Source organism: Dendropsophus ebraccatus, chromosome 1 (genome assembly GCF_027789765.1).
Source record: "Dendropsophus ebraccatus isolate aDenEbr1 chromosome 1, aDenEbr1.pat, whole genome shotgun sequence".
Classification (NCBI taxonomy): domain Eukaryota; kingdom Metazoa; phylum Chordata; class Amphibia; order Anura; family Hylidae; genus Dendropsophus; species Dendropsophus ebraccatus.
This window is the reverse complement of record NC_091454.1, coordinates 75,556,941-75,582,695: the sequence shown is the minus strand read 5'-3', so window position 1 is coordinate 75,582,695 and position 25,755 is coordinate 75,556,941. Positions and strand designations below refer to the sequence as shown.

At 42.4% G+C, this 25,755-nt stretch overlaps 1 protein-coding gene across 1 annotated transcript in view; it reads left to right on the top strand.

Annotated features, from left to right (window-relative positions):
• Positions 1-956: 956 nt before the first annotated feature.
• LOC138774558 (tyrosine 3-monooxygenase-like) overlaps positions 957-25,755 on the top strand; it is a 40,783-nt gene continuing 15,984 nt past the window's right edge. The window contains exons 1-6 of the mRNA XM_069955553.1: positions 957-1,166; positions 4,400-4,574; positions 10,620-10,708; positions 13,741-13,808; positions 23,498-23,548; positions 24,553-24,698. Of these exons, the coding sequence (XP_069811654.1) occupies positions 957-1,166; positions 4,400-4,574; positions 10,620-10,708; positions 13,741-13,808; positions 23,498-23,548; positions 24,553-24,698 (739 nt within the window). The remainder of the gene's footprint in view (positions 1,167-4,399; positions 4,575-10,619; positions 10,709-13,740; positions 13,809-23,497; positions 23,549-24,552; positions 24,699-25,755) is intronic.

The window sequence follows — 25,755 nt, the reverse complement described above, 5'->3', positions numbered from 1 at the left end:
ATACTAAATGGAGAGGGGACCGGGCAAAGCCAGGGCCCAGCTAAACTACAGCAGGGATGGTCCTATCTTGCGTCCTCTCTCCACTAAGAGTTAGGTAAGACTTACTAAGTGTGGGTGTGTACTTCCTCTTCCCATGTGACAACTTCCTACAGGAGGTGTAATGTCCCCTGTTAGTGGGGGAGAAGAAAGTGGAAAGAAAAAGTAACACAGATAAAGAGAGGTAAAGAGAAAAGATGGCTCTCATTGGTGCACAGATTATAAAAAAAAATAACCCCTTATTTTATTTACTATAGCTGTGCAACATACAAGTGCATATATAAGTAACAGTGACATCTTGTGGCAAAACTTAGGTACTACTTCATTACCACTTTTACTTGAAGTACAAACTTTTGCGAGGGGTGTAAAATACTAATAACACCTGTGGTGGGACACCACATATACAATGCTCCTGTGAAAGTCTTCATGTTTTTCTAAAGCTGGATAGCTCTTTTAATAACAGCAGCGAATTCAACTAAAGATGCACCCAAGCAGTTGCATATTATCAATTTCTTGTTGATGAAGAGAAGTAAATCATATTATCATTATCTACACATGCAAAGCTTCAGAGCAACCTCTGATGACAATTAGATTCTACAGAGCATCCAAAATGAATGTAAAATTAGTGTAGGCATATCAATGAATATTCATGAATGCTGCTCCGAAGGCTATATAATTCAGAAGCCCTTGCTGTAATCCACAGCAGAAGGGTTCGTGTGCTGAATGATTAATAATTCAGGTATGTTAGATATTAGACTTAATTTTGAGTGTCCTCAATTTAGACAATGGGGATGATTTACCTGTTTTTATTATATAAAAAGTACAGATAACACATTATGGTAGTTTCGCCACATGACAGACTCAGCTCTGCTTTATTTGTATTTTCAATTTTATAACTTTGTTTTTACTACAGACTGACTATGAAGTCTGAAGTAGGAACCTCTCTGTGCAGGAAGCAAAGTCTTATAGAAGATGCTCGCAAGGAGAAGGAAGTATCGGAGTTAAGTGAGACTGATCCTACGTCAGTAACTTACAATCATCCTGATGACAGCAGCAGCACCTTGAATTTAATTTTTACAATCAGGAACATGAGCACATCTCCTTTTTCTACCAGCCTCAAGATTTTAGAGGTAAACATCACTCTTAACACCATATTAGTCTGACCTTTAAGGAACTCAAGAGCTCCATGTAATGTCCTACAACATACATATATTTGTATTGACGTATAATGTAGCAGTACACATACATTTTTCAAGTATATTTTCATATAGAATATTATCAAAATATTATTCAAAAGTGACATTTTATCATTTAAAGGAGAAGACAGTTGAAATTTTTTTTTAAAGTATTGTATTACCCCCACGAAAGTTATACAAATTACCAATATACACTTATTACGGGAAATGCACATAAAGTGCCTTTTTTTCCTGGACTTACTACTGCATCAAGGCTTTACCTCCTGGATAACATGGTGATGTCACGAACCGACACGCAGAGCTGTGCGGGCTGTGGCTGCTGGAGAGGATGATGGCAGGGGGACACTGAGGGACACAGGGCACTGGAGGGACACTGAGCATCCCCCTGCCATCATCCTCTCCAGCAGCCACAGCCCGCACAGCTCTGGGAGTCAGGTTGTGACATCACCATGTTATCCAGGAAGTGATACCTTGATGCAGTAGTAAATGTAGGAAAAAAACACTTTATGTCCATTTCCTGTAATAAGTGTATATTGATGATTCGTATAACTTTTGGAGGGCAATACAATACTTTAATAAAATATTTTACCAGACTTTTACAAATCTTTTAATATGTCATTGACACTGTCAAAGGTTTTGATCAATCAGATCTGTTTGCTTAGACCCCCACTCGTCACTAGAATGTGCATTGAGAAGTTGAGCACTTCTTTCGCTGGCTTGGTGCTTTCATTGCAGGAGATGGGTTGTATAACAAGTCTATAGAGCCAGTATACTGCAACAAGGCGGGGAGAACAGTGAGCAGTGGAGAGAAGTGCTCAGCCAAGCACAGCTCATTCTGGCAATCAGTGGGGGTTCTGTCCATCTCGTAGATAGGGCCGTTTCTGCCACAAGGTGAAATTTATTGCTCGGGCAGCATGTTTTATGCAGTGTTTGCTACACACCAATGACCCCATAACCTGGAAATGATAGCTGGACACAGACAGAGAATGCAAGGAAGTCAGGACTTCAAACACTTTACAGGTTTTGTTATATGCTTCTGACGTCACTACAGGTGATCACTACTCCTTTAGATGGAGCACAAGGTGTAATAGTAGTATGACCATGAATAAGATCACAGTGCATAGACTGAAGAATGGTTTACAAAATAATCTGCAGGTTTTCTGCACATACACATCTTACTTTTATGATTTTTAGTAGGCTTGGAGTGGTGATGGGGCAGTGGGGGAAGTGTGGGCACTGTGTGGGGAGGGGGGGGGGGGGGCACCATTTCAGGTTTTGCCTCAGGCAGCAGAAAACCTAGAATTGGCCCTGCTCATAGATAAGGCAGGCAGTGATCGTTTGCTCCATCTCAGCAGATCCACAGTGTAGGAACCACATCTAACAGCCCCATCAGGGAAGGGAATATTAAAATCAAGTTTTGGGATAGCTAGATGCTAATTAATGAAGTAGGAACAATTCTGATACAGAAACAGCTTTGCATGATAGACATGATATTATTTCTATTTAATTATTGCTCATACGCCATGTTTCATGGGATTTAGGGCAGAGGCTCCCAGAATATATATAGCTGGGTGAATATATTTTTGCTTTGCAAATTTAAAGGGAACCAATCAGCCCAATTGCAGGAGCTTTATACCGGAGAAAAAGGAGTTTAATCACTTGAGCTCGCGACAGGCAGAGGCATGGAGGTAGTCATCTGGGCAGCTCCCCGCCCATCACTAGCCGCCGCTCTCTACCTGTCAGCATGCTCGGAAGGGATGAGTGACAGACAGAGAGCTCCATTACTGGCTGATGAAGGATGGGGCCACATACAGTTTGTCACAAAATTTTGTGTATTTAACCTACCTCGTTAACTAACTAAATGCATTGAATCATATACAGGGATTGTCTATAGGGGTTGCAAATAAAAATCTTAACTTACTTTGATCCTTTTGTACACTAAAGTACTTCAGCTGCTGCTATATCTTCAGGCCGGCCCCCACTGTCAGTCATTCTGGTGGTGGCAGGGCAAAGGCATTTAGATATAGCAGTAGCTGGAGAGCGGGGTGGGCTGAGGCTGTACGGGGCAGGTGCTGACAGTGTCACTACACAATTTTTCTGACTTACTTGTTACAATAGTATGTGTTGCTGTATATATATATATATATATATAGCCAGCAAAGTTTAGTTGTTGGTTCTGTATAGTAATATTATATTGCAGAGTTCCACTGCAAATGAATGGTAGACTGTGAAATACCATGTTAGGCTGCATTTGACTGACAAAGAGAAAATCTTTGCAACAGGACTATTCTCTTACCGATAGAGGACAGGGCTTTCTTTTGCCATAATATCATAGGGACAGTGTTTTTTCTAATCAGATCCCTTTGAAACCCTGCCTTGTCCTTCTAACACAGTACACTGCAGTACTGTATATTTTCTCAGTTAACTCACAGATTGTAAAAGATATTAGAAAGGATGTAAGGAAATAGTCTCCCTAATTCATAGCTGTATATGACTGTGGCTTAATATCATATTTCACCACTAGATGTCAGACACATCTTAAGTCGGGATGTTGTTGAAGCAGCCTCTTAGTAATTATAATAAAGGCCTGGTAAGTAAAACAGATGAAGAAGTGAGCATTGGCTTTCCATGGAGATGCCTGACATACTGTACAGTAGTAGTATGTCTGCAATACAATGAACAGTAATGGTTTTACAGTGAATTTTACAAACTGGACTTTCTTTTAGGGCTTGTTCCCATGTGTATTTAATCTTGCATCAGTTTCCATCCAGCCTCTTTACTAGCATGTCAGAGGGCAAGTGATGCCAGATCCGAGCTCATTGCTTTCATTGGGGTCATTCCTGGCATCCATTGTATCACTTGTAACATCAGACCAGTCCAGCGGTCAGATAGGAGAATGCAGGTTGCAGCTTTTGCTGTCTGGCTCTGAACTTATACTATAAAGGTTGGATGATAACTTATGTCTTTTGCATCAGTTGTAGAACCAGGAATAGTCAGTTTATGAATAAAGACTTGTACATGATGCTCCAGACATAGAGTATGGGAACCTAGCTTTACATGACCAGATAGCATTGATACAGTATTTTATCAGAATGTTTCTTCTGAAATACCTGGTCCTTTTAATTGATTTTATATGCATATGACAGGTATTTATTCTTCTTCTTCAGAAACATGGCACTATACTTTACCATATAGAAACCAGACCTGCTGGAAATTGCAAAAAGAAAGGAGAAGAGCTGGACTGCTTTGTGAAATGTTTCATCCATAACTCTTCCATCTGTTCTCTACTATCCGCATTAAAGAAAATAGCAGGTGATGTGAAAGTAGTCAAAGAGCTAACATGTAAGTAAGGTTACTGCTCTGCTTATTATGGAAGGATTAGGCTGCATTCACACGTTCAGTGTTTTTCCTGGTCCGGGATTGTGGTCTGCTAGCTACCTCGATAACATCGATTACATCACATCCATGTACATCCGTGAAAAAGACAGATCTCATTGATTTTTATGGGGAATCCTTTCTGTGCATCCGTTCCAAGTAATGACATGTGCTTTTTTTTAACAGCACGGATTATGGATCAGTGAAATCACTGAACGTCTGAATTTTGTACACTATGTGATGTGTAGGCCGATAGCAATACATTTTACCGCCAGCACAAAATCTGTGATCAGCTTAGGTTCCGGCGATTTCTGGCTCTTTGGCTGATGGCTGACACTTTCACACACGGCAATTATCAGCCAAAGGACATTTCTAGGAATACTCCTTGCAGATAATTGGAGCATGTAAAAGGGCCTTTACAGTCTATAATAGTTACTACAACTGAGGTCACAATATTTTGCTCGCTGCTATTGAGATTGTTCACGGTTTAACATGTGCATGTCAGCTGATCGTTGTCTTCTATTGCACTAAGCGATTATTGGCCATAACGGTTGATATTGGCTGAATACGGCTAATAATCGCTTAGTGTAATAGAGCCTGTCGTTTAAGTACAGGCGATTGTAAGAAACTTTGTAATTGGGTGTATTAGCAGAAAAATGCATTTTTATCATGAAGCTCTGGAGTTTGAAGCTCTCCCTGTCATGATCGTGCCTGAAAAGGCATCAGTGCCACCCTCTGCGTTGAAGATCCGACCTCTGCGCCAAAGACTGCGCTTTTGGCATTAGTCCGTTCCTGGTTTTATTATGTTCTTTGCCTATGTCTTTTGTAATCCGATCCATGTTTTCTCAGTTCTCCCTGCACTTTCCTTGCTGTGGTCTATTCACTAATTTTCTCTGCTGTGTTCTGATTGACAGGTCTCTTCACCTCTGGCTTTCTGTGATTTCTTGTGTGTTTCTCCTGCTTTAAATCAGCTTGGAGTTTAGGATTTCTGTTCTCTTATAGCTTGGTCTCTCCGGTCTCAGTCTTGATAGTTTTGTGCAGCTTGTCTGTCAGCTAGATCCAGCCTTTGTCATGTTGTCTGTATTCCTGGTTTCCTTATTCCTTTGCTTGTTTCTTGCCTTTTCTTGTCTTTTGGTTCAGTTTTGCTCGCTTAGTCCTCAGTGTGCCTTGCCTTGTCCTCAAGTTTCTTTGTTACTGTCTCTGGCTTCTGTTTCACCATTTACCTTGTCTATTGTCTGTTATTGCTCCTAGCGCCTTGTGCCTTGGCCTAGCGTTCTTCTTACTGTTTGTTTTTGTGACTTCGACCTTTTGATTTCATACCCTAACTTTGCTTCAGAGATTCTGATTTTGTACCTTCGCTGCCCGTGTGTTGCTGGCCCCTGTTTGTCCTGTCTTGTTTTGTGTTGCACTTATTTTAGTGTAAGGATTGTCGACCAGTTGTCCCCAGTAATCTTTAGTACTGTTTGTGGCAAGTAAGTAGGGTCAGCTGAGGGGTGCTAGCCATAGGGCCCACTTGTCCTGTGTCTTTTTTCCCTGGGGCCCTGACACCCCCCCTGTTTTCATGGTTCTATTATGAAGAGGAGAGGGGTGGAGGGAGATGAGGCAGCAAAACAAGACAACAAACAGTTAATTTACAGCTACATCACCGGGCTATCTCCTCTGAAGTCAGCACTGACCTCTCTGACCTCTGAATAAGGGCTTTCACACAGGTCCCACTGTGTACTCCTTTGTTCTTTGCTCTCTGCTGCCAACTAATCTCCCTCCTCCCCCCTCTCCTCCTTTCTTAAAATCGCCTGTACTATTGATTTCTGCAAAAAAAAAAAAAAAAATACAACAGTGACACTTTAAGGTTCACACAACTTTTAAAGGCTATTATTTGATACTCAAAATAATAGACGTCATTTTAAGTATCAAATAATGGCCGTTATTTAATATACTTTGGTGGCCAGCCATTGGTACTTTATGTAAGTTTAAGTTGAATGATGGTTGCGTTCAACATCCTTTTGGGTGATGCTATTTTTAAAGGTCCATATAATTTTGCTAAAAAGTCAGCAAATTAATGGCAAAAAAGAAATCTGTGAGAAGGACTTGAAATAACAGACGTTGTTTGCTACATAAGGCCACCAATGAATCACCTGAACATTTTTTTGACGCCCGCTGTGATACTGTAAATGGCTGTTATTCTGTGCATTGTGTGAGCAAACTGACGTTGTTTACATAGACTTCAATGGAACACTGACGTGTCAAATACCAGCCATTATTTTACTAAAAAAAGACACTACCAAGCCTTCCTTGATCAAGCTGTTCATATCATGTGATAAAATAATAAATATTCATAAAATATGAATTTCAAAATAACACATCTAAATCAGTTTTGCTATTGCAGATTGGTTAGAAAAGTTATTAACCAGTGACAGTGAATCAGTCTTTCTGTTAATTGATAGAGAAAAAAAGTTCTGCACCTCATGTATATGCACCACATGCAGATGCAGAGTACCATCAATACTTAACGTTTTCCAGGGGCGTAGCTAATGTCTCTTGGGCCCTGGTGCAAGAGGTCAACTTGGGCCCCCCCTTCCTCGATACTATTGGTGTGTATATATATCACCATCACCACCATATTGTTACTGACCAAATCCAGTATATTAAATCCAATAAAACACAGTACCAGATTTCAAGTAAGAAATAACACCACCGCATACTGACTAACACCACCGCTGCTACTGACCAATACCACCACATACTGACTAACACCACTGCTGCTACTGACTAATACCACCACATACTGACTAACACCATCGTTGCTACTGACTAATACCACCAAATACTGACTAACACTACGGCTGCTACTGAATAAAATCCTCTGTACACAGATCACTATCACCTCATCCAGTCATATAGAGGTACCCAGCTCTACACAGGCTCAGTACACCATATACATTACAGTGCAGTTACACCAGGTGACTCACAGGGGACGTCTTCTCTGATCAGAGTTTTCCCTTTTCATTTTCTTCTCCATCTGTCCTGGGCCGTTATGAGAACTTCTCCGAGCCACAAATCCACAGAATCTGCCAGACAAACATATTAGGCTCCTCACTCTGTCACCATCCTCATCTCTATACACACTGTACATCTGTATTGGCTCCTTTACACCTTCATTTAGTAGGTAGCCCTGACACTATGTGATCCCCCTTATAGTATATGCCCCCTCTGTGCATGCACCCCTCATGTACTCCACCTTATAGATGGCCCCCGTGTTATCCCCCTTATAGATGCCCTCCATGTTATCACCTTAAAGATGCCCTCCATGTTATTAGCTTATAGATACCCCCATGTTATCCCTCATATAGATGGCCGCCCATTTTATCTCCCTTACAAATGCCCCCCATATTGTCCCCTCCTCCTGCCCCTCCATCACCATACTACAACCTCCTTTCATCCTCCTGCTTCTCCATCTTTATATTACTACTCCCTTCATCCCTGTCCATCATCATACTAATACCCCTTCATCATCCTCCTGCCCTTTCATCATCATACCACTACGCCCTTCATCATCCTCTTATTCCTTCATCATCATACCACTACACCCTTCATCATCCTCTTATTCCTTCATCATCATCATCATACCACTACACCCCTCATCATCCTCTTATTCCTTCATCATCATACCACTACACCCTTCATCATCCTCTTATTCCTTCATCATCATACCACTACACCCTTCATCATCCTCTTATTCCTTCATCATACCACTACACCCTTCATCATCCTTACTCCTTCATCATACCACTACACCCTTCATCATCCTCTTGTTCATTCGTCATACCACTACACCCCTCATCATCCTCTTGTTCCTTTATCATCATACCACTACACCCCTCATCATCCTCTTGTTCCTTTATCATCATACCACTACACCCCTCATTATCCTCTTGTTCCTTCATCATCAAACCACTACACCCCTCATCATCCTTTTTTTCCTTTATCATAATATCACTACACCCCTCATCATTCTCTTGTTCCTTCATCATATTACTACACCCCTCATCATCCTCTTGTTTCTTCATCATCATACCACTACACCCCTCATCATCCTCTTGTTCTTTCATCATCATACCACTACACCCCTTATTATCCTCCTGTTCCTTTATCATCACAACACTACACCCCTCATCATCCTCTTGTTCCTTCATCATCATACCACTACACCTCTCATCATCCTACTGCCCTTCCATCATCATACCACTACACCCCTCATCATCCTCCTGCCCTTCCATCATCATACCACTACACCCCTCATCATCCTCTTGTTCCTTCATCATCATACCACTACACCCCTCATCATCCTCTTGTTCCTTCATCATGATACCACTACACCCCTCATCATCCTCTTGTTCCTTCATCATCATACCACTACACCTCTCATCATCCTCCTTCCCTTCCATCATCATACCACTACACCCCTCATCATCCTCTTGTTCTTTCATCATCATACCACTACACCCCTCATCATCCTCCTGTTCCTTTATCATCACACCACTACATCCTTCATCATCCTCTTGTTCCTTCATCATAATACCACTACACCCCTCATCATCCTCCTGCCTTTCCATCATCATACCACTACACCCCTCATCATCCTTTTGTTCCTTCATCATCAAACCACTACACCCCTCATCATCCTCTTGTTCCTTTATCATCATACCAGTACACCCCTCATCATCCGCTTGTTTCTTCATCATCATACTACTACAACCCTCAACATCCTCTTGTTCCTTCATCACCATATCAAAACACCCCTCATCATCCTCCTGCCCTTCCATCATCATACCACTACACCCCTCACCATCCTCCTGCCCTTCCATCATCATACCACTACACCCCTCATCATCCTCACCTGTATGGTTTCTGTAGCTTCCCAGTCACACGCGCTGGTGGGGGGGGGGGCTTCTCGCGGTGGGGGGCGGAGCTTCACGGGACATGGTTTTGCCGGGGCTGTCTCCTCAGAATCGGGACAGCCCCGGCAAAACTGTTTGTAATTATGCAGCACACATACACACCAGTGAGCTCTGTGTGCGCCGGGACTGTGACAGGACGCACACAGAGCTCACTGGTGTGTGTACTGCAGCCTGCCGGGGATGGGGGACAGAGCAGGGGAGCTGGGAGCCGCAAGTCAGCCAGGGGCCGTCCCAGCTTCCCTCTTGTGATCGCAAGCAAAACATTGTTTGCAGTCACAAGAGGGAGTGGGAGGGGAGCAGTACAGTGGCAAGGGGGGGCCTCGAGGGCCCCCCCTTGGTAGCGGCCCGGTCGCAGTGGTGACCGCTGTGACCGTGGTGGCTACGCCACTGATCGTTTTCTCCTTTTATCATACAGCTTACACCTGAGCTCCACTTAATAGAATAGGATTCATGAGGTAGCAAAAAATTGGGAAAGTCAAAGTGTCCCTGTCACTTTAAAGAAAACTTTTGGCGTGTCTTAGAGATATATCAAAAATTTTGATCAGTCTGATCCCTTCACTTTCTTGCTCTCTGCAATCTCTGTCTTACTGCAGGAGATAGGCTACATAAAACTACAATGGAAACCAGGCGATGAGCCGGCATATAGAGCACTTTGCCAAGTGTTTCACCTAGCTCTACCTAAGGATTGGCAGGGGTCCTAATAGCCAAACCCCGACTGATAAAACATTTTATATGTCCCTAGGACATGTAAAAAGTCTTTTCAAGTGTCATTGCCTGCTCAAAGGCTATGTGTACTATTTTTCTATTTGCCCCCTTTTTACAACCATAATGTACAGGTAGTAGAGGAAAAATAGACTGGAGCAACAACTTCAGAATCATACTATATAAACAACACTGTGCCAGTCATTTTGTCAATGATGATGATAAATAATTAAATTTTGAAAACATATTTTCATGTCTATGCTTCTGTGATTTAAGTGAAAATATAAAGATCATTATATATTTGAGCTCCTTAGTGTGTCTCACATGTATGTTTTTTTTATTATTTAAACAGCACCTTCTTTTCCAAAAAAGGTTCAAGACCTAGATGTGTGCCAGAATGTCAATGTAAAATTTGAACCGAATTTTGACAAAGATCATCCAGTAAGTATTAAAATATAAATATGTTATTCAGGATGCCTAGTTATTCTCATGCAACCCCGATATGGCCAAGTGTACAGGTGTGTGTGGCTGCGGGTGTGTAAGGACAGGCCAGAGTCCAATGCTTAGAATTAAAAATAGAATGGTTTACTTGGGAGAATGTAGTGCAATACAAAAATACATTGGTAGAAATACAGTTCAGTGCAATAAAAAATACAATCTTGCGAGTTACTTAGGTGCTTGTAGTTGAGGTAGAAACAAAGGGCTTTGAAGAAGAGAGCTTTGCAGTAGAGAGAGGAGAGGAGAGGCGAGTCAGTGCCTCAGAAGCCTTGTCCAATATATATATATACATATATATATATATATATATATCACTCGTACTCATGTATAGACTCTAGTCTGACCGCCTTCTGCCACCTAGTTGCCGGCTATCCGTCCTAGGTGGGTAGTACGAGCCCCAAGCCTTGTTTTCTGAGCTAACCAGACTCCCAAGACTTCCCAGTCATCCTGCACTGTGCAGTGGAATACATAGACTTTCTGTACCTTTGTTCCACTGGGGTCAGTTCCTGAGACTGCTGAGTTTACTGCCCTGCACGTTTATAGAGGTTTCTGGTGTGGACAAGGTGATCCCTGTATGGCTTTTCTCCCCTTGGTACTTCCTAAGCTATGCACAATGAACAACAGACACTCTAGTGACACCTAGTGGGAAAAACACTAAATGACGTAGATACTTCATCCTACTTGTGTGAAACTGAGGGAGTTACATTACCCAAGTGCAATAAAGGTGTAGGGACCCGTACTGAGTCACTACACTTTACAAGGCTCTGACGTGCAGCCGGAACACAATAGCCATCACTGTAGAGTTTGTGCTGCCTATTAACTTCATCTCAGTTAACAATGATTGAAACGCCTGCACAAAAGGTGCGATCAGCCGACCACTGTTAATATAGCCCAAGAGTAGGGTGTCTTAGTATTAGTACAAGTCATCTGCTTGACCACTGAACAGGGGCAAACCTAAAGTCCAAAACTTTTAAGAGGAAAGGGTCATGTGTATAGAGAATTACTATGGAGATATGTCACATATGTGATAACAGCAGCAAGATTTTAGGGGATTTCTGGTAATCTTATTGAAGAAAACTAAACAACCTTTCTGTAGCCTGAAATGTCTGCTTACAAGGAAAACATTGCATTCAATAGCATTTAGGTTTAATGTCTCACCCACCTCACTTGTCAGCAGTTGTTAACTTTATTAAAGACTTGAGTTTTTAAACAAAACAAAAAAAAATCCTCAATGTACATCATTTTTCATCTATATGCGCAATAGGTTTATGTTCTGTTTGGAAATGATTTATGTGCCAAAATGATTTTCAGCTCGGCCACAGCACTTGACAACCGTAGTTTTACTTAAATGTAAAATTAAGACATTTTGCTCATCATAACCAGATTTGCCGGGGACCCACACAGGCTAAGACCCTTGGCTCAAATATAATTACTATGAGAATCAAGTATTATATAATTTTCCCAGACAGATCATTTACATAGAAATTAGGATGTTTTACATCCATTGCTGTCAGATCTAAAACCAAGAAAATGTCATCTAGAGGAGCTCTGAGAGGTTATTTCCCTGGGTGGGTATGTGCTGAGTAACTAATACCATATGGCAGGAAACACAGCCTGTTCCCATGTATGCACAGACGGCTCTATACAGCTGGGAGCTGAGAGGCTTCTTCTTTGTAGCAAAGGTTAAGCGTGTTTTATTGCTATAACGTCAACACTTATGATAGCGTTTCATGCCTTCAATACTTTATACCTTAAACAATTATTGTGCAGATTACCTCCAAATTATAAAACAATCACATCTATATACTTTATATAATTTTTTATCTATATATAATTTTTTTTTTTTTTTTGCTTATTCCACCAATATTAGTAAAACCTGTAGCATTGTCACATATGATTTACTGCATCATCCCACTGTGGAGGAGCAGTTCAGGGAAGATTTAAAGAAGAAGTCCCACAAACACTAACATTGGCAGGCAGGCGGGGGGGGGGGGGGAGAGAAAATAATGAGCAAGTGAACTCCAGTGCCTCCGTTGTGCCGCTCCTGTGTCTCGTTCACAGCAGCCGACTGTCATCTTCTGCTGGAAACCAGGTGGGTGACGTGGCTCTGCCAACAGCTCTTCCAATGGCTCTTCCAGCAGCAACATCACGGTTGGGCTGAGCGTTCGCCCGGAATTCACTCAGCTGGTTACGTGACGTTGCAGCTAGCAGAGCTGCAAGACCCGGCTGCTGTGACCGAAACTCCGTAGCGGCACTAGAAGGGGTGAATTTACTTGTTTGTTATTTTTAAAGGCAATCTGTCATGTGCCTACCAGATACAGAGCTGCAGACACAGGCAGATAGGTGATAGAGAGATAAAACAAATTATGCCTTTGCATCAGACAAAGGCATCATCTGCTTTATCTCTCTATCACTTGCATGTATGTGCCTGTGTCTAGTACGGACCTCATAGATTCCTTTTAAAGTAACTCTGTATCCACCAACCCAACCCACCAAACCCCTAGTACCATCTGTTTAATGAAATTTTCCGGTGTTGTTTTTTAAAAAGTGCCCGATGCCTTGGGTAGAGCAAAAAATAATCTTTATCCTGCCCGGGGGTGTTCCTAATGATGAGGAGGGTGGGGAGGAAGAAGAAAAACGTGTAGCAGACCTGGGGCACAGTTACTCTAGGCCAGGCTAGCATGACACAGTGCTGCAGATTAAAAGATTATTTTTTGCTCTAACCAAGGCACCAGGCACAACAAACACGACCGGTAAGAATTTACTCTCATCAATTTTCCTTTTTAAAAAAAATCTAGCACCAAATGATAAAGTTATGTAACTTTGTCATGTGGTGCTATTTCCTCTGTTGCTGGCATCCGTGGAAAGATAATAGCACCACATAACACAAGGTATGTAACTTCGTCAGCGCTGCACTACCCCTTAAGATTGCGCACTTGTGAAAATGTTTCACCTTTTGTCTCCTCTGTTTATAGGGATTTGGTGACCAGGAATACAAGAAAAGAAGAGCATATTTTGCAGAACTGGCCTTCAAGTATAAAGAGTAAGTTAAGATTAAAGGGGTATATCCATCTGGGAAATATGGCATATTTACAAGGTATGGCAAATATGTCCCCTCGTTGTGGGTCCCACCTTTGGGAGCCACAATGATCTTCAGAAGAAGGATTCCCCTCCCTGTCCCCCTCTGGCTGGTTGTGGCTGCCAGAGGTGAATGCCAGAGATGGGCAGGAAGCAGAAAACAGCCAAAGCCAATGAGTTATGCTATATTTTTGTACCTCACATTGACATTAATGGGAGTTGTGCAAATGGCATAGTCCCATGAGCGAACAGAAGTTATGCAAATGCAAACAGCTTGCAGGGCTTCATCGTATGCACAACTCCCATTAAGGTCAAATGGAGTTCTGCAAATTGTTTCAGCTGTTTTCGACTTCCTAACCACCTCCTGCAGCCATAAACAGGCTGAAGGGGTTGGGGAGCCATCAATCTAAAGATCTCTAATAGTTATGAGCGAGTACTAAAATACTCGGGTGCTCGTTACTCGAGACGAATATCTCCCGATACTCGAGTGCTCGTCTCGAGTAATGAACCCCATTGAAGTCAATGGGAAACTCTAGCATTTTTGCAGGGGACCCAAGTTGCGTAGAGGTGAGGTCGTGTGAAAACCTGTCAACCTCAGAAAATGATGGAAACACCACGGAAATGGACAGGAAACAGCAGGGGCAGCATGTATGGATGCCTCTGAGGCTGCCTAATCGCACTAATTCGCCAAATTATGGGCAATAGTATGGCAGTGATCACATAGTGAAGGATTAAAACAGAGGTAGCATATGAACCATCCCAAAATTTAGCCTGACACAGCATGGCAGTGAGAACACAGGGAACCATTAAAACAGAGGAAGCATATGATGAACCACCCAAAAACTTTGCCTGACACAACATAGCAACAACCAAAGAAGGTAGAAAGTACTGGTGAAAGGACGGCAGAGGACACCCGTAAGATGACATTCAGAGATAATATGGTTTGAAATGGACAAGACAAGGATGCTAAATTAGATTTGACTTTGAATTTGACTGTAGCAGTTGAGGTAACATTCCATGCATCATGTGACTCACCACTTCTCCCCTTAACCGCTGTTTTGAGTTTGAGTTTGAAGTTGACTGTAGCAGTTGGGGTAACATTCCCTGCATCATGTTACTCACCACCTCTCCCCCCACCGCTATTTTGAGTTTGAATTTGACTGTAGCAGTTGGGGTAACATTCCCTGCATTATATGACTCACCACTTCTCCCCCCCACCGCTGTTTTGAGTTTGAATTTGACTTTGACTGTAGCAGTTGGAGTAACATTCCCTGCATCATGTGATGTTCATGGGGTATGGCTTTCTCAGCACAATACTCAACACAACTGTAGAACTGATGTGGCTTAGGCATCCTGGTTTTAATGCCTTGAGGATCTGGCAATTGTCTCATGCAAAGGGATCATCACTTGAGGTCCTGCCTTACTAATTATGTGCTGCCCAACAACTAGAATTGTCATTTGTTTCTTTAGTTTGAGCAGGGTCTGATTTTTTTTTCCTTTTTCCTCTTTGGTTTTGTTATCATTTTATGCCAGCAGACAAACACAGGTCTGTATACAGACACACACTTAAGAACAGAATACTGACAAAGTTTACCACTCGGTTTCCAAATTGTACAAAAAAAAAGAGTGAGAGAGAGACAAACACAGAATTAGACAGCAAAGTTTGCATTGTTCATTGTAGCACTATTTGGTAATTAAAGAAACACGTTTGTGCATTTTTATGTGAAGATCCTTCTCGTATTTCATGTGGAAAGATCGGCAAGGTCAGGCAATTTTCTGACATGTTCTGCCCCATTCACAGCAAGAGCAGTATGTATCTCCTTGCAGTGCAAGGATCTGCAGGCCCCTGTGGCAGGGAATGGGCAGACAAAACAAAAAATAATGCACTCTTAAAGAGAAAGATATTGCTGCAACCTTTGGACAATTTCCAGAGTTGTGTATCACTGAGCCTCATCTTTCCAGAATGAGCAAAACACTGTGCAGTCTTTGTTACGATTTTGTAATAAATTTGTAATAAATGTGCCCAGACTCAGGGAAGGGTCCAGAAAAGAGTTCCTGGGAGCATGGTGGTGGTGGTGGTGGATCTGAATCCCTTCTTTCCCTGGAGGGGCCAGGCTGTGGGGAAGGAGGCTGAGCTGCTGGAGCAAGGGTTCCAGGGAGTGAACGTCTGCGGTGTGCCACTGCTCCCTCCTCACTAGGTGCTGCTGCGTCACCCTGCACTGAACCCCACACCCACATCCTCGACCCTTACCCCTGGGGTTCACCATTTTATGGACACTGCACAGTATGGAGTTTAGATATGCCTTGCGTAAGAAATACAGAAATCAGGAAATATAGTAGAGGGCCCACTAGTTTTTAGGAGGCTGTGGGATACAATCTGTTGGTGGCTGCACCTATACACACACTCTCTGACACCCCCTTTACACTGAACAAGCAGTAATGAACTTAGATATGCCTTGCGTAAAAAATACAGAAATCAGGAAATATAGTAGAGGGCCCACTATTTTTTAGGAGGCTGTGGGATACAATCTGTTGGTGGCTGCACCTATATACGCTCTGTGACACCCCCTTTACACTGTGGAAGCAGTAGTGAACTTAGATATGCCTTGTGTAAGAAATACAGAAATCAGAAAATATAGTAGAGGTCCCAATAAAATAGTACTGAGCACTTCTTAGGGGTCTGTATGCAACACCTAATGTCCCCTTTCTGCCAGCAGCCGATTACCACAGTGTGCTGCTGAAATCGTGGTAGCTGCACTGCAAGTCCCAGCCAGCAGTCTGTAGTAATACAATTTAAAAAGATTTGAAGCCCTTACAAGGGCTGTTTGGTTGTTTCGCTAGTATTCCCTGTCTACTGGAACCCTTTTTCCCTCCCTAAAGCTCTCCCTGACCAGCAACAGCTCTGTCCCTAATCTCTTCCAGCATGCATGTGCGCCGAGCCTCGGCGGCCGAGATTTTTATATGGCAGGGTCATCTGATCTGGCCAACCAATGGCTGCTATCCACATGTATGGGTCCATGTGATCGGAGGATGTACCAAAGAGTGTCCTGCATGTTTATTGGCTGAGAAAAAGCACCGAAAGTTACAGGAAACAGATGATGAGATTTTCTCGAGTATCGCAAGATGCTTGTCCGAGTAACGAGTACCATTGAGTACCCTAATACTCGAACGAGTACCAAGCTTGAACGAGCATGCTTGCTCATCTCTAAACATGTCTGTTTTCATGATGTTACTAGTTTTATGAAGATAGAGATGACCAAAATCAACCCCTCTTTAGGACCTGTTTAATGCTACTGTTGCAGGAGGGCCTGTTGCTTGTTGGTCCCCAAATACTTTTATTGATTCTTGGGCCTGTTGTGTACTAAGCACCACTACCTACTACTTTGGCAAAGGTATTAGAATAGAAAGTCCTGTGCTGGTTCTTATCATACATTGACATCTGGGGCCATACAGCAGCCACATATATTGACTGTATGATATGATATTTAAGCTCTTGCATAGCATATTATCAAGAGCATACAGAGCTAACATCTTATTTCTATCTGTCCTTTGTGGCTATTAATGTCATTTTCATATGCTTGCCAATAGAAATGACTGAAGCAGTCGAAAATTAGTTTCGCGAGGTTCGCAAATATTAAGTCAGAATCGTGAATATTTGCAAATCATATGTGAACAAATTTCATTAAAACATAAAAAATCATAAATAAATATACTACCAAATATAGAAGAATAACAAATCTTTATTAGGGTGCCTTCACACACAACAGATCTGCAGCAGAAAATCCACTGCAATACGATGTGTGTGAAGCTACCCTTAAGGGTAGCTTCTCACACACCATATCACAGCGGATTTTTTGCTGCGGATCCGCAGATCCACAGTTGATTTGATCTAAATAACTGAACACAGTATCAAATCTGCTGCGGATCTGCTGCAGATCCGGTGTGTGTGAAGGCACCCTAAATTTATCACAAGACAAAAACAGAATTAAAAACAAGACCTGGGAGATGGGAGACCATATTGTCGGGACATGGTATATGTTACTAAAAAGTGCAGGTGCAAATGATCATATAAACAATTTGCAATACCAATACAGCATAGTTGCATGAAACATTTATAAAGTGCTGGTGCCGAGGTCAGTATGCCACAATATGCTGACAATAGTAAACACAAATGACTGATTCATGCAAATGCACTGAACAATGTTACCAGTATAGTGTATCAGTCCCAGTACCTCAGGCCTCCCGCCTCACACGCCAATGTCATTTCGCTACCCGCTTCCTACCTGAGGATGCGGGTTACCTAAGGAAGCGGGTAGTGAAACAACAATGCTGACCTCGGCACTAGCATTTTATATATGTTTTATGCAACTATGCTGTATTGGTATTGCAAATTGTTTACATGATCATTTGCACCTGCACTCTTTAGTAACATATACCACATCCCGACAATATGGTCTCCCACCTCCCAGGTCTTGTTTTTAATTCTGTTTTTGTCTTTTGATAAATTTAATAAAGATTTGTTATTGTTCTATATTTGGTCATATATTTACTTATGATTTTTTATGGCACTGAATACCATTATTGGTGTATAGATTGTTTGCGGGTATTCGTGGACCTTATAACTAGGGTTACATATATTTTGGTCCTGGATATTTTAGGTGTTTTAAATTTCATCATCTAAAGTAGGTACAATAGTGGGACTTTTACAGTGTAACGTTTTTTTCAACAGATGTTGTTGTAACAGTTAGAGATGATCAAACAGCGGGATTTTCAGGTTTGTTCCAACTCGAACCATCGGGTTTTTATTCCCGCTGCCTTCCCGTTCCGTGGAAAAGGTGGAGACAGCCTGAGTACCGGCTGGAAAACAGGGATACAGCCTATTACCTAGACTGTATACCTGTTTTCCAGGTGGTACTCGTGCTGTCTCCACCTTTCCCATGGAACGTGAAGGTAGCGAGAATCAAAACCCGATGGTTTGAGTTCGAACGAACCTGAAAAATCCCGCTGTTCTATCATCTCTAGTAACAGTGTCAAAAATTGGAACAGCAATTTAAAAAATGTCAGTCAGCCAGTTAATCATTCAATTTCCGCCATGGACAGCAGTGGACATTGGTGAATCCGCAGCATAATATAAATTTTCGCCCAGGACAGCAGTGGATATTGGTAAATGAGCGGTGTAAAATGGCACTTTCTCCCAAGAGAGCAGTAGACATTGGATTACCAGCGGCATCAAGTGAAGTTTTCTCCTAGGACAGCAATGGACGTTGTGTCAGTGGTGTATATGTACCTTTTTCCATGGACATCATTGGGGGCCAGAAGATCAGCAGCATTAAATGACACTTTCTACCAGGGCAGCAGTAGAAATTGTAAAGTGGCAGCGACATAAGGGGAAATGCTTTAGCCCTAGAAGGCTCTAGAACAGACAACGGGAGGTGTCAGCGGCAGCACTCTCTTCCACCATGAGGAGCCTAAAACAGACACTGGGAGGTGGCAGTGGCAGCCTTTGGGCTCTTTACCACCCGAGGAGACCTAGAACAGACACCAGGAGGTGGCAGAAGCAGCATTCAGACGCTCTTCAATCCTGAGGGGCCTAGCACTGACAGTTGATGGTAGTAACTGTAGCAGGAGCTTAATTTTTTCTTTGAAATATATGAGGAAAATATATATATATATTCCAACATGTCAAGTAAAATTACTGTAATCTGACAATTGAGCTGAATGGGCCATCCAACTGCAAAAAAAATGGAAATGAACACCTAGTCAATGGGGATACACTGAAAGAGACTGAAAAACACCACCTGCAAAAGCATGTACCATGTGATGGAGAATGGAATAGTGAAAAGTCCAGCTTCAAGAAGGCTTTACACTGATTATATTAAATAAAAGAGCATCAAAATTTCCAACAACCTTAAGTTGAAGAAGATTTTTCTACTGTATTGTATTTTCTTTAAACAAAACATTATAGTGGAAATATTGTGTTCAAAAACCTTGCTGAATCTGGGCCTCAGGCTTTTTCCCAAGACGAGCATACAGTACATACAGCACATATCAACACCGGGTTATTGATTTGACAAAGTGCAAGAAGCATTCCATGCATGCATCTCATGAAGTGTTTAAGTTGTCTCCAGCTTTAATGGTCAGGGAAGAGGGATACTCCTGATGGGATATGGGAGTGACCCTCCCACCCTTGCTTTGGTCACTCCCAAAAAAAAACTGTTCACACACAGTATTATACACTGTCTTCACTGCTCCTAGTGACTTGTTAGAATATATACTCTCTTCACTGCTCCCAGTGCCTTACTCTATTAGAATGGACCCTGTTTTCACTGCTTCCAGTGACGTGTTAGACTGTACACTGTCTTCAGTGCTTCCAGTGAATTTGTTTATTGCACACTGTGTTCACTGCTCCCAGTTACTTGTTAGAATGGACATTGTCTTCACTGCTCCCAGTGAGTTTGTTTTATGCACACTGGGGGAGATTTATCAGACATGGTGCAAAGTGAAACTGGCTCAGTTGCCCCGAGCAACCAATCAGATTCCACTATTTATTCCTCACAGACTCTTTGGAAAATGAAAAGTGGACTCTGATTGGTTGCTAGGGGCAATTGAGCCAGTTTCACTTTACACCATGTCTCATAAATCTCCCCCACTGGGTTCACTACTCCCAGTGAGTTGTTAGAATGGACATTAGCTTCCCTGGTTCCAGTGAATTGTTAGAATGTACACTATATTCGCTGCTCCCAGTGACTTGTTAGAAGGTAAAAGAAGAGCCTGTGGAGCCTCATCAAATAGTCTCGAAACACAGGACTAGCCACCCCTTTTACTTACAGGAGCCACCCCTTGGCTGGGTCCTTCCCGGAGGGATATCTGGCTAGTCCTATGTTTAGGCTCTTTTTTTGCATATTCATGTTTCCCGGTGGCAATTCACCTAGGACTTCACTGCATTGAGCGCTTTCACTAGCAGCCGGCAGTGTTGTCGTTTGGCTGGTCTCCCTGAGATCAGCAATCTGTTTCTCTTGTTAGAAGGTACACTGTGTTCACTGCTCCCAGTGACTTATAAGAATGGAAACTGTCTTCACTGCTCCTACTGACTTGTTAGAATGTATGCCGTGGCCCGGGGTATTATGCAGAATTTGGGCTTGCTGTTTGTGCCGGAACACTTGTCATGGTAGCCAGGAGTGGTGGTACCCACCCCCAGGCACACAGGTACTGCTACTTGTAAGGGTAGCACAGCTGGGAGGGTGCAGGTTCAATAACAAAGAATCCAGCACTTAACCAGAGATGACTTTTACTGTTAAACTTCAGTACAATACAATTAAATAAACTCAAAACTTGACATGTGCAGTTGACAGTATTGTGTGAGGTAGTGGCCAGAGGAATAGAGACTAGAAGTAGTGTTGAGGTTTGTGTAGAGAAGATACAGGGGCCAGATAGCCAGATATCAGGGGAATAGCCAGATATCAATCCACACTGATGAGGGGCAAAACAGCTGTCTGTGGATGGATACCTGGCCTTGGTTTTTCCCTTGTCATTACATTGACTTATAGGGCCACTTAAAGGAGAAGTCCAGCCAAAATAAATTTTTGATATGTTATTTCTTACGGAAAGTTACACAAATTTCTAATGTACATTAATTATGGGAAATGCACATATAGGGCTATTTCCCTTAATTTAGTAGATCAGGAAGTGTTAGAATTCTCTCAGATACAGTGACGTCACGACGAAAGGTGTAATTCCTATGGAGTGTCCAGCAGGGGGCGCTCTATGTGTAGAAGTCTATGAGACTTTATTGTTTCTATTGATGTCTATGTAAAGTAATGTAATGTAGTGTACAGTATGCTTTATTGAATGAATATATCTATGGAATGCTTTGGGGAGCAAGTGTCCTTGCTCCCCAAGGTATTGCATAAATGTATTCAATAGGTACATTAGGATATCCCAGTAAGCCCGCCGATCTGTCACACTCCTGCCGCCCACCGATCCGCCGCACTCCCGCCAATCCAGACTATATACACTGAACTACTGCTCCCATCATCTGCTCATAGTATGAGTAGGTGATGGGAGTAGTAGCTGGGTTATGGCTATCACTTGCCTGCCGCCTGGCGCAGGAAGGAGGAGGAGGGGGGAGCGCTCCTGTGTGATGAGCGGCTCCCCCCTCCTCCTCCTTCCGGGATCCGGGGAACCTCCCCCCTATGTTATGGCTGACTCCCCGCCTGGCCGCCGCTCTCCCTCCACACATACCGGCTCCCGATGCATCCTGGTGTCCTCCCACACGTGCTGGCCAGGAAGCATCGGGAGCTGGTATGTGTCGGGGGAGATCGGTGGCCAGGCGGGGAGTCAGCCATAAGATAGGGGGGAGGTTCCCCGGATCCAGGAAGGAGGATGAGGGGGGAGCTCTCCTGTGTAATGAGCGGCTCCCCCCTGCGCAAGTGATAGCCATAACCCAGCTACTACTCCCATCACTTGCTCATACTATGAGCAGATGATGGGAGCAGTAGTTCAGTGTATATAGTCTGGATCGGCGGGCGGCGGATTGTCGGCTCGGCTTGCTTACTGTGATATCCTAATGTACTGATTGAATACATTTATGCAATACCTTGGGGAACAAGGACACTTGCTCCCCAAAGTATTCCATAGATGTATTCATTCAACAAAGCATACTGTACACTACATTACATTACTTTACATAGACATCAATAGAAACAATAAAGTCCCATAGACTTCTACATATAGAGCGCCCCCTGCTGGACACTCCATAGGAATTACACCTTTCGTCGTGACGTCACTGTATCTGAGAGAATTCTAACACTTCCTGATCTACTAAATTAAGGGAAATAGCCCTATATGTGCATTTTCCATAATTAATGTACATTAGAAATTTGTATAACTTTCCGTAAGTAATAACATATCAAAAATTTATTTTGGCCGGAGTTCTCCTTTAATATGGTAGTTTTGGTGGTTTCGCTACAGAAGCCACCCCTTTGCTGGGTCTTTCACAGAGGGATACCTGGATAGTCCTGTGTTTCGAGACTCTTAAATGAGGCTCCACGGGCTCTTTTTTTTCATATTCGTATTTTCCAGGGGGCAATGCACCTAGGATTTCACTGCATTGAGCACTTTAACCAGCAGCCAGCAGTGTTATCTTTGTCTGCTCTCCCTAAGATTAGTGATCTGTTTCTCCTGTTAGAATGGACACTGTGTTTACTGCTCCCAGTGTATTTGTTTAATGCACATTCAGCGCCCAGTGACATGGTATAATGCACAACCAGCATCCAGTTGCTTGGTATACTGGACACTGGCTTCACAGCTCACACAGAAAATCACCCACAATCCACCCTCCTCTCCTCTGTCCCTATATTATTGCTGCGATCCTGCTCTCCACTACACACAGCTGACCGACTGCCTCCACAAAGCGAACCAGCCTATATAGAGGGTGGGGGATTGTTGACATTGCAGTGGGGATTGCAGGTGATAGGAAGTCCGCAAGGGATTATGGATAATCCCTTGTTCCAGCCAAGTGACAGTACAGAGCAAATTGTAAGCGTGATTTGCAGTGAATCTTGCTAAACCACATTTGCCTTTTTCATCTCTACTTCCTGACAGCCCTGTCAACTGAATGCTTTAATACTTTGAATGTCATTTGTTTTATTTTAGTGGAAATGTTATCCCAAGAATCGAATATACCACTGAAGAAACTGCCACTTGGTAAGTAATTTCACAACTGCTTAATATGTGTAGGATCCCTGTGGGTTCATCAAACCGGTATTAGGGAACGTTCCCTTGTGGCAGATTCGCTGCAGAAATTCCATAGATCTGAATGGGCTTTTTTCTTTATTGCCAGAAATTTCTGCAGCTAACCGCTGAGTGTAAATATACCCTTAGATGTATAGATGTGGTTGATTTGCTGCATATTTTCTGTCTAAATTTACCTAGCAAAACCTACAGCAGAATACAGTAGCTTATAATAGTCTGCTGCAGAAAGAGCAAGAAATTTTTAGAGGATTTCACTGCAGACAAATTCCTAACTGACTGACCCACCTGAGAACCGCAAGATCCTGCTGTGGGCCCTTGACAGCTGCTGGGGCATCCCGAAAATCCAGGACACCTGTCCCAAATTCTTAAGTGAGGGTGGCGTCAAAAGCAAATCAAATTGCGCACAGGGCACCATCTACCCTAAGGATGGTAATGAGTGACTATCACAACAAAATTAGCAAGCCTACTTACAGGTTTGAAAAATCTAAATCTAAAATCACCTTACTAATTCCCTGTGTTTTAGGGCATGCTTAAAACTGTGTTAGGTATAAATCTGATGGTTCGGGGTATTGCATTTCAAAGAACTGGTGCTGCAAGAAAGGGATTGCCAGGAAGAACAGCTTATCACCGGTGATGCAATTTATTATGGCTCATAGCCTGTAAACAGAGACTGGCTGGTGACCAGAGCGGTAGTATGTGGCCCTGAGATGTCTGATGGCTGCCCTGCATACAAGTCAATGAAGGAGGAGACAGTGCTAATATTGAGGATTAGGCGTCAGTAGATTAGGAGGCAGTTCAGATGATTGCTTCTACCTATGACAAAATATGGTGTTCTGTTAAGTGGCCTGCCAAGTAGTTTGGAAATGGTGTAAAGCTTTTTAACTAAATAAAAAAACAGTTTTTGCATAATTGGCCATATAAGAAAAGTATGTCATCTGATTACTTTACAATTTTAGGAGACAAGTGTACAGATCCCTCAGCACTCTCTACCCAAAATATGCTTGCAAGCAATACTTAGATACGTTTCATCAGTTGGAAGAATATTGCGGCTATACAGAAAATTCTATACCTCAACTCCAAGATGTATCCAATTTCCTAAAAGGTAAAAGGGTCTATGAATTAAATCTAAATAACCCAGGTTTCATGTCAAACCTGCTCTCATTCTTTGACATTACGCCTGTAATCTGAAAATTGGCAGGAAAATAAATGTCACATGGAGTACAATTCTAAAAACCTCACCCATTTATTTAACCTGCTTGAATGTAGCTTAAATATCATGTTTTTTAGTGTATTTAATATTAATATTTAATGATATACAGTTAGAGATAACTAAGGGCCCTATTCCACCGGACGATTATCGTTTGCATAATCGTTAACGATTAACGATCTCAAACGACCGCTATTGCGAAAGACCTGAAAACGTTCACTCATTTCCATGGAACGATAATCGTTACTTATGATCATAATTGCGATCGTTTTTTCTTCACTATTTATTCGCTATTGCGTTCTATTGCGAACGGCTGAACGATGTCTTATTCAATGCGAACGATTTGCGAACGTTTTGAGAAAGAGCAACGATAAAAATAGGTCCAGGTCTTATAAAGCGATCAACCATTTCTCGTTCGGTCGTTAATCGTTAACTGCATTTCAACCGAACGATTATCGTTTAGATTCGAACGATTTACCGATAATCTGAACGATAATCATCCGGTGGAATAGGGCCCTTATTCAATGCAAACGATTTGCGAACGTTTTGCGAACGAGCAACGATAAAAATAGGTCCAGGTCTTATAAAGCGATCAACGATTTCTCGTTCGGTTGTTAATTGTTAACTGCATTTCAACCGAACGATTATCATTTAGATTTGAATGATTTAACGATAATCTGAACGATAATCGTCCGGTGGAATAGGGCCCTAGGTCTGTTTGATATGAGACAAATCCATTCCAACTTTCCCAAAAATTTGGTGATTCCTCAAAATTAAACTTCTGAGATTTGCATTTTTTTTTAAGAATGGTAGCCACCCTACTAAGCCACAAATCTCCTACCTTGTCCTTCATGCTCCATATTGTACCACTTCTGCTGGGAAACCTATCCTACACAGGACAAATATACACAACCAAAAACGTAAGGAACCTCAAGGTGTCATACACGATTTT